At 34.6% G+C, this 9921-nt stretch overlaps 1 protein-coding gene across 5 annotated transcripts; it reads right to left on the minus strand.

The window, feature by feature from the left end:
- Positions 1-356: 356 nt before the first annotated feature.
- LOC108969067 (protein grindelwald) lies at positions 357-6649 on the minus strand. Of its 5 annotated transcripts, none has more exons than XM_018933569.1 (4): positions 6520-6649; positions 5062-5488; positions 1505-1807; positions 357-1443 (listed from the first exon to the last, which is right to left on the minus strand). In XM_018933569.1, the coding sequence occupies exons 2-4, from the start codon at positions 5309-5311 to the stop codon at positions 1277-1279; spliced, it is 720 nt and encodes a 239-aa protein (XP_018789114.1). In that variant the 5' UTR covers positions 5312-5488; positions 6520-6649; the 3' UTR covers positions 357-1276. The 5 variants fall into 5 exon arrangements, with proteins under 5 accessions (XP_018789114.1, XP_018789111.1, XP_018789110.1 ...); XM_018933566.1 differs by having other exon boundaries at positions 6304-6649; XM_018933565.1 differs by having other exon boundaries at positions 6103-6649.
- Between the last annotated feature and the right edge of the window lie 3272 nt (positions 6650-9921).

A 9921-nucleotide genomic window follows, 5' to 3' on the forward strand; every position in this document is an offset into this window, starting at 1 on the left:
GATATACAGTGAAAGTTAATCGCTTTAACTATAATCGCCGAAGAACAATATTTTATCAAATATGATAGCACTATAGCTCTGAGTTATATTTGTCGATCAAATTAGCAAGCATTTACTATTGTAAATAAACAGAGTGATAGAAGTTCTACCTCAATTTTTGGATGAATTTTTCGCGTTTAAAGCCTAACTATTAAGTACACATAACAAACATATAAGTGACGTATAGAAATTTACATATTTTTCACAATTAGGACAATAAAAACCTGCTAAATGAATTTATTTCATGAATTTTAAATTCACTTAGGGAAAGTGTTAGCTTTTTTTTTTAAACCAATCATGCAGAAAACACAGTTCTCTTAATCAAAGAGTATAATTTTATTAAAATATCTGTTATATCTAATATATTGCTTATCCGTAAGTACATAGTATTTAAAATGGAAGCAAAACTTACTCACTACTTTTAAAGAATAAATATCACTTACATAATGGACGTGATGTTTTACAGTGCTTGATTAAATCAAATCAATATCTCGAACCAACACAAAAAAATCGTTATTAGTCAGTACTTTTTGGGATTTACATCGATAATTTAATTTGTACAATCATACTTTAGTACTTAGCCAGCTGTTCAATACTTTCTCAATGATGTTTTCGTTGCTAGTTCAATTAATATCTTCTCTTTTTTTCATTATTTTAAAACTAAATAAATTACTAACTTTAAGTACATGAGTATGTGATGAACGTCAACACGCCAATATACGAGTCATCGATGATTCTCAATAAATTTGCAATCGACAAAAAAATATTTAAAAATTTAATTATATAAATATACGATATGAAATTGCTTAGCTGAACCGCAGCTTCTATTATATTTGGGGAAATTTCAGCGATTATTATAGTCAGAGATTTTCAACGGGTTTTCGCATGATCATCATTCTTACGATCAATTACATACACGCTGAGCATTTATGTGATTGCTGCGAACGGCAAGGTGCCATCACTGCCGTACACTATTATGATTTTCAAATATACATACTATTTCAATAATTACTTCAAATATGCAAAAAAAAAAAAAAAATATTTTGTATTGTTTTTAAAACACCTAAACTGTGAAGACCACTAATCGATCGATGAAGATCAAATTTATGCGGCACTAGAAGTTTCAGCGTTAACAAAAAATGTTTGCACTAAGTTTTTGAATATTGAATCGAAATTGCTTTGCCTTAACACAATTTCGACAACAACCACAACTCACACGTTTGTAGGTTAGATAGGATCAAAACGCACGCACACTACCATTTGGTTTCTCCGAAACTGGCGTCACGGCGAGCGCCTGATTATCATATGAGTATTCGCCCGTCACAGTTGTTGTTGGAGTGCTATTCTCCGCCGGATAGCGCGTACTCACTGGTGTGGTTAACGTCATAACCGAACCTTCGGCGCCTAAAAAATGAGAAAGATAATTTCAGAAAAGAGTTAAAATGAAAAATTCGAATTTTTCTACCTGTCACGCTGTAGATCTGCGATGGCGGCCGCTCCATAGCGCCATTTATGGCCATCACATTCGGTATTGTCGCACCGATGACCATGTCTTTGCTGTTCACCCCAGCGCCGGCTGCTTCATGGTGTTTGTGCAGCTTCTTTAGCAGCAGCGCACAGAAACGTTTGCGTCGCAGCCAGCATATGCATTTGTAGATGTAGCGTACAGCGATGAGCGTGAGTAGCACGATCAACAGGATCAATATGGTATTTTGTTGTTCGTGTATGCTGTGTATTTCGGCTTTGAGCGGATCGTATATTTTGTAATCTGAAGGAGATGAGTTGATAAATTAAAAAAATGTAAGTATGTACGGAGATATTAAAGGGAACAAAATAATTATCAAATGAATTAGTGCTAAGTTGGTAGGACTGTTCTTAATTACTATAATATGAGTGCGATCTCTCAATCGGTTTGTTTACAGCGGCTGCTAAAGTCGGTATACCTCTGTGCTTTGCAATTTTTACAATCGATAAAAATATAGAACAAAGAATTTGCCACAAATTTTGTATTTCTAACCGAATTTTATGCGCAAAAACGTTGTAAATGTTGGACAAGGCTTGCGGTGATTCAGTTTTATCAAAAACGCAAGTATACGAGTGATACAAAATCTTCAAAGAAGGTCGAGATCGTGAAAAATATGCCTCGATCTGCACGACCTGAGACCTCTTCAACTGATGAAAATATTAAAGAAGGATATGGTGATTGAAAATCGTCAACCAAGTGTTAGAGAGATGGCAAGAGAGCTCGACATCTCTCGCGAATCCGTTCGAATGATTTTGGTGGATATTTTGGTCATGAAACGCGTTCTTGCTCGACTCGACCCCATGAAGCTGCACTTTATTTTACCAAAAAGAGTACCGTAAACTGGCCTATTTCTTTCCCACATTCTTCATGCGCATTATAACTGCCGATGCGGCATAGATTTATAAGTTTGATATTTAAACAAGTCACCGGAATGGAGAGAAAGAACGAGCCGAAACAAAAAACTAAGCCCAAGCCGTTTAAAATTCAAATTGATGCACATTGTTTTTCGGTACTCGTTCGTCGAAAACGGCCGGAATTGTAGAAGAACAATTCATGTATTTTACATTGAGCCACGATTGTGACCGAATTTAAGTCCAGAAACGCAATGAATAACATCGATCAAACACCGTATTCTGCAGATTTGGATCTGTGTTAATTTCTCTTATTTCCCAAACTGAAATTGCCTTTCCGTGGAACCCGTTTTCATTCGATCGAAGAGATAGCACAAAATTCGCCGTAGGAGCTGAGTCCATAACAAAGAGTGTTGATGAAAAGTGTTTCGAGAACAGGAACAATTTTCAATCTATCAACATTTTTTTTTTTCATTAACTCAAATACATATTTAATAAACCCTGGTAACCATATACTTGATTCCTTTTGCCTAACTCCTCGTTTAAACTAAAGTTACTACTAAACACTTTTTCAATCACTCACGATATAAGCAGTTTAAGAAATGCTGCTATTTTTCCAAAAGTACTTTATCAACAAATATTGAAAACTGCTGCTAAATTCAATTCAGCTGCAGTTCTTTACTTATTAAAACGTCTTCCGATTTCTCACACCTGTAAACCGCACTTCCTCACTTTTGCTGCACTTGCAAATTCTTTCGTTATGATGTCATTTGCTCTACCGGTTTGGCGCATGGTTTTTTATTGTTTTGTTAACAGATAACGTCAGCCGTTGCATACAATGAAAAGTCAGTTACTAAATTAAAAATAATAGTAACTGGAATTTGTTTAAAATACAAATGCAAATTGCAATTTACACACTGCCAAAGCTTTTCTAAAGAGCGTTCTTCGAAGCGTTGTCGTGAAATCATAGAAAAAAGGTCGGACAAATTTGCTTCAAGCACACCTATCCACTACATATGTTTGCTTTGTTTATTTATTGTTTACTTATGCACTTGCATTTACCTATGCCTTTTTGTTGTTAACGGCAGCTCAAATTACATTGCATGCCAGGCGGCAATTTCTTTGCCTTACAACTTTTTTCCACTATTTTTATTTCATTTATTAAATTTTTTATAAGCCGCATTATTTGATTTGCGCTGGCATAAGAAAATTGATATAATGAAATGTGAAATTTTTCACGTATTAAATTTAATTAGATTATAAGGCATTATGTATGAAATTTAACGCTAATTACCTCGAGATTTCACAGGAATAAGTTTTTAGTTGTCAAAATGAGTTCCACGTGAAGTTACCTTGTTAAATTAATAAACGTTAAATTTAGCTTGAGTTTGATGGGCGAGTTTGTATGGATAAAAACCCTTGCCAAATTTTCTAAAGATATTTCTTTAAATTAAAGAATTTTCCATGCAAGCACTTGACTCGTTCAATTTGTATGGCAGTTATATGCTATAGTTTCCGATATAGCCAAATGGGAAACTTCTTGAGGAGAAAAGCACAAATAATTCAAAATTTCAGAACGACAAAGCAAAAACTGTTGCACTCATTCGAGTATATGTATAAAGACGGACGGACTGACGGACATGTCTAAATCGGCTCAGCTTAATCAAAAGTTTTTGCAAATTTCCACGAAAAATAGTGCAATAAAGGCTTTCTAGGATCCATTAAGCAAATAGAACAATCCATAACAGTTTTTAAAGGGAAGGGCACCACTACCTAGTACTCAGGTGCTTGCGTAATTGTGTTCCGATTCTTTGCCTTTTTTTTTCAGAACAAAAAATATTTCCATAAACCTTTGGTTTCGTTCAGGTTGTATTTTATAATATTTTTTTAAAGTCCACAGTCTTCCAGACCAAAAATGTTTTTGATTTTTAGTCTTGACAGTAGATTATCAAATCTGGTCAAAAATATGTAAAACTTGACAGTATTGAAGTCAGCTAATGTATTTTCTTTTGACTACCAAAAATCCAATACGTTGCAAGATTTAATAGGGAAGTGCCCACAGTGAAACTTATAAATCATATGCGTAAGAAAGGGATGAACGATCACGCAAGAGTTTCCGTGAGATTTATCAGTTGGTCCTTTATAAACTCATAGAAGCTTTAACAGGAATTTCCGGTAACGAAATTGGGTAAGTAACAAATAATTTAACCGTTAGTTGATTTTCAAGGAAGCACAAATTTATTTGCTAGTATTTAAAATAAAGATTTTTTGAAATGAAAGCGGTTAAAGAAAGCGAAATGAAATGGTAGCTCTATAACGGTAATTATTCCTTTCCTCCTCTTTACTGCACGATCGAATACATGTACATATTGGAGAGGGTAGGTCGGTAACTTTGATGCATAAAGTAAGAATAGGTAATATATTTATGAGATATATTAAAGATATTATTTGCTTTGAGCTTCAGAGACCACTGCTCTCCACATTTATAACCGCAATTATATAAATATATTATATAAAGCCAATGCACACCATACAAGGTATGACAATCGAAAAAAAGCTAGAGACGGCTATAATACTTAATACAAAGTAACTTTTGATATACTAATTTTGTTCATTATTTTTATTCATACATGTAAGCCCACTTACCGGCACATTCCCTTTCGCAGGTATCCGCATGAAAATTTTGCGATTCCGGATTACAGATGGGTTCACATTGATCACAGCCTTCGAGAAAGTTCGAGCAGTACTCTTCAACTGGTTTACAGATCCTGCCATGGCAATCCTTGCTGGCAGCCGTTTTGCCACCCGAAGCTGCCTTGGCGACGGCCAACGAAGTCGGCAGCAGCAGTGAGGCAAAGCGCAATGCCAGTGCACTTGCAGTAGAACCGAAAGGCATGTCGGCAGCAGGAGTTTATTTATGCGCGCCTGTTATGCTTTTACTATGTATTTTTCGCACTGAAGTGTATTTCCGTTGTGTGTTGTTGGTTTTGCACGTAATTTTTGTAAACTTTTATTTGATTTCTCTATTTATTTTACTTTATCTGTTTTATGGCAATATTATTTTGAAACTTTTCTAAAATGGCAACGAAAACAGCTTTTATGATTTGTTTACTCGCACCTTAACAGCCAACAAATAATTATTAAAAGAAGTAAAATGTGTCGTTGTGCGGCACGTCACGAAGTCATCACGCACACAAACAAATATGATTGTCTTTTCTTTTTAGTTTTTTCCCTGTAAATTTGTTATTGTTTTTGTATTCTGTTACGTGTACGCGGCAACTGGTTAGTAAAGAAATGTGTAAGTGGTTAATTGGTTGGCTGTTAAGCAGCTTGTTCGGGCCGTTGTTGGTTGATAGCAAACCGGCAAAGATGCCGATGACTCATACGCAATGATCAGTGAGTGGTGAGCTCTCCGAAGGTCTGCGCCTAAAAACAATGCTATGGGAAGTGGTTTTGTAAGTATGTAGCACTATTCTTAGAGCATGTGTAGGCATGTTTGTGAAAGAGTGAAAGGATTTACATGAAAGTAGCGCGTTGTGGAGCTCTAAAATCTATTTTTGCAAATTAATATGGTTTAAAAAATTGTTTGCAGTTTCCTTTGATAAGAGTGCAAATTGATCGGTTACTAGGTGATGGCGCTACAATCTCTGAATATATTGTACAAATCCAAAACTAAAACTAACTGACCGCTTAAATTCAAATTTGAGTATGGCAACTTTTTTGTTTATGTAGAGTATTTTGCTGCAACAAGAGTAAACTTTTTTTTTGCTTTTTTGTTTGTTCCTTTATAAATATCGATATTGTCAACTTTGTAAAAATTCGTTTTAAATTTTTAATTAATTATTTCACTTATACATTTTACATAATTAATTTTCCACCTTCACGCACCACTGGCCACTTCACAAGCGCAATTACGCGATGCAGAAACTGGTTTAAGCGGTTAATGGCGAGCTCAAACGCACTGCCAATACACTTAGCCAACTTGCTTGCATACACCAGAGCACTTTTCAAGTTGGAATTCACAAATTCAGAGTAAAACAATACAAGTGCGTTTCAATTTCAGATATAATTTTGATCCTTTAATTTTTTAAATTAATTATTTACTTTTATTTAATTATTTTTAGCTAGGTATATAAAATTAGTGGTTGCTAAAATTTCTGTTCACACATACATTAACACACACACTAATTGCACGCGCTTTATTTACCCGCTACTAGTGCCCACTTTGAGCCAAGCTCAGCCAACAACTAAAGGTGTCGTATTTAAACAACAAAACTTCACTTCTCTACCGACTTTTGATGGTTGTGTGCAAACATACTTAGATATCAACGAATCTTACGAGCGTAGCGCTCAACGATCGCTTGTTGTTTTTATATTTTTATGTGGTTTACTAATACAAATACATATGCTCTATTGAGTACCCTGAAGGAAATCAACCAACCGACCCAAAACGTGAAATTATCTGCCCACAGAAGTGTTCTTTCAATCAATCTATTGACTGATGTAATGTGTGGGAAGTGGCACCGTTTTGCTGAAATCAAATGTCGTCAAGATCACGAGCTTCAATTTCGGGCATCAAATGGTCGATTATCATGGCGCGATAATGGTTGCCATTGACGGTTACGCTCTTACTGGCATGATTTTTGAAGAAATGTGGACTGATGATTCCACCGAACTACAAACCACACCAAACCGGTGCTTTTTTTTTTTGGATGAAATGGCTGCTCTTGAATCTCTTCAGGTTTGATATTACCAAAATGCGACGATTTTGCTTGTTTACATACCCATTGAGCCAGATATGGACCTCTTTGCTGAACAAAATTTGGCTTGAAAAGCTTCTTCTTGAAACTTTTCAAAATCCTCTCGAGTGAAGCGATGTCCTTTCTGAAGGTCGAGCGGTTTTAGTTCTTGCACAAGCTGTAAGCGCCTTCAATTTAAGATTTCGACATAAAATGAGCCAAGTCGTTCCATACGTCAGTCCGACTTTCTGCGAACGCCGCCCAATCGACTTTGCACAGTCCTGCTGGATGTGGTCTATTTAGTCGAATATTATCCAATAAGTAATGGGTCTCAAGAGAGGCGATGGTGTTGCGACTAGTACGCTCGGCCTACTGAGTACTTATGTTGACCATAAGTGGAGCGAAGCAGACGTGAATTTTCTTAATAAAGTTGAACGGTTTGTAAACGTTCTTCAGAATTAAGTTTTTCCCTGATTAAATGCCAAAATTGCTGGAAATTGTTATTGCTAACGCATAAATAATATTATTTCAATCTACAACAAATAATCCTGGAAAAAATATTATGTGTCCTATGCTACTAAGTCTTAGTTACTATCATTCATTACTTCTCCTCTGCATTTCCTATAGGGCACCTATGAATTTGGCGTTTGTTTGTCAACAACAATAGTCAGGCAGTACAATCGGTTTGCTGCCAATTGTGTCGGTAAACGAGAGTCTACGGCCTTTAATAGCCAAGTATTTCATACATATGTTGGTACACTGTTGTTTGTAAGTAGGTAAATGTCTACTTGAAACGACAATGTGTTTGAGTAACTTTCATTCAGTTGAATTCGATTTGAGCTCATAGAGAATTTTATTGAATAGTTGTGTATATATGTATGTATAAGAACTGATACTACCTGTTGCTTAGTGCATAGCAAAAGAGCGAAGTACTTCGAAAAGGCAAACAAGTTGACTCACTCAATTTCAGTTGAAAGTTAGTTATTGTCATTGGTAGATTTTATGATAAGTAATAAAAGGCGGAAGAAATTGATAGCAGTTTTTAGAGAAATTATTAATATTATACATACGTACATATATACATATATTATAATTAATTTATATAGTGAAATATTTTTTATTGATTTTTTGTGAATACATGAGCACCTACAAGTGTTATATGAGTAGCTACAAATGTCCTTACACTCAAAACTGGTTTTCTTTTGAAAACAATGCAAATGAGTTTAAAATTATGCACAATACATATACATATATGTACATACATATTCATACATATGCATATAAAGGTAATACCAACAATTATGAAAACAAATAGGAAGTGAAGACAATGGCCGCACCAACACTCACGCATCTGTGTAGTATACTCTACTCCAGCGCTAAATCCAGTGCTGCCAATGCAAAGGCCGGTTGAATGGACGGCGATGAATGGCACCATTGTATTAAGTGCAGTTTAGAAGGCTCTCTATTAATAGACAAATTAGTTTTCAGTCCAATTTTCAACACAGATGCAGTTCTGTTTGAGTTCCTTTGCAAGAATTTTATTATAAATTTTTGTTAATACAAATTTTAGTATTTCAAATCATCAGCACATGGAAAATTTTGCTATTCTATAGCTGAATGTATTACATTGCTTTCCAAACTGTAAATGTCTCTTATAAGTTCCACTGATAGTGCTGCCATGCTATTAAAATTTTCTTTATTTTGATCTTAAGGTATTTTATAAATTCAGAACTAAGCTCGTATAAATTTCTAAAATTTACTTCGGAAACTGAAATTTTGTATATAGTTATGGATCTCAAGTCGGACAATCAAAATTATATATTCAGGGACGAAAGCCCATCAGCCAGTTCCCTTAGTTTCCTAGTCTGTCTGTAAATTTATTTACAGGTCTTATTTAAATAAATAAATAAGATTATTTGGTATAAATAAAGCATGTCTTTTGAAACAACATGCAGATACTTGCCCTGAAATTTTTATTCAAAGAACTCTCTAGTTCAATATAGTCATTCTTCACAAAAAATTATATTTTTAGTGATCAAACGTGGTGTATAAGACTACGCAAACTTAGGGCAAAAGTATTTTTTTTAATTTATCTAAAAATTTCACTAAAAAAAACATTTAAGTGGCAACTCTGTGCAATTAAAGTGGGCAAAAATTTTTCTTTGTCTCTTTGCATCTTGAGATATGTATATTTTAATATATAACTAAAAATCCACCGCATTACAAAATATTATAAATTAAGTGGCAACTCTGTGCCATTTTGTAGCGCAAACTTTGTTTCCCTCTCTCTGTCTTTGTACTATCCATATTACTATTTTTAAGTAGAAATCTAACGCATTAGAATGTATAAATTAAGTGGCAACCCTGCGTCATTCTAGAGAGCAAATTTGTTTCTCGCATTCTATCTTATTACTATTTTAAATAGCGCCCCCTTTTTTTGCTACAAAGCAAAACCTGTCTTATCAGAAAAAATATAAATTAAGTGGCAACTCTTAGTTCTTCCAGTGCACAAATAACGCTCTCTACACTTTCAAATATGTATGTTATTACTACATTAATACGACAACAACAAAATTTCCAACGACAACTCACAACACACACGTACACATACACATTTTACTGATTATAATTGTTGTTGTTGCTAAATTCTTGTGCCTTTGTTTTTGTTGCATTCAAAACAACACTCTCGTACACCATGCATACACCTCGTTTGTATTTGAGTTAGGCACTCACTTAAGCACTTGTTGTTGTTGCTGCCATTGTTGGC

Source organism: Bactrocera latifrons, unplaced genomic scaffold (assembly GCF_001853355.1).
Source record: "Bactrocera latifrons isolate USDA-ARS-PBARC rearing strain unplaced genomic scaffold, ASM185335v1 scaffold_24, whole genome shotgun sequence".
NCBI classification, from domain to species: Eukaryota; Metazoa; Arthropoda; class Insecta; order Diptera; family Tephritidae; genus Bactrocera; species Bactrocera latifrons.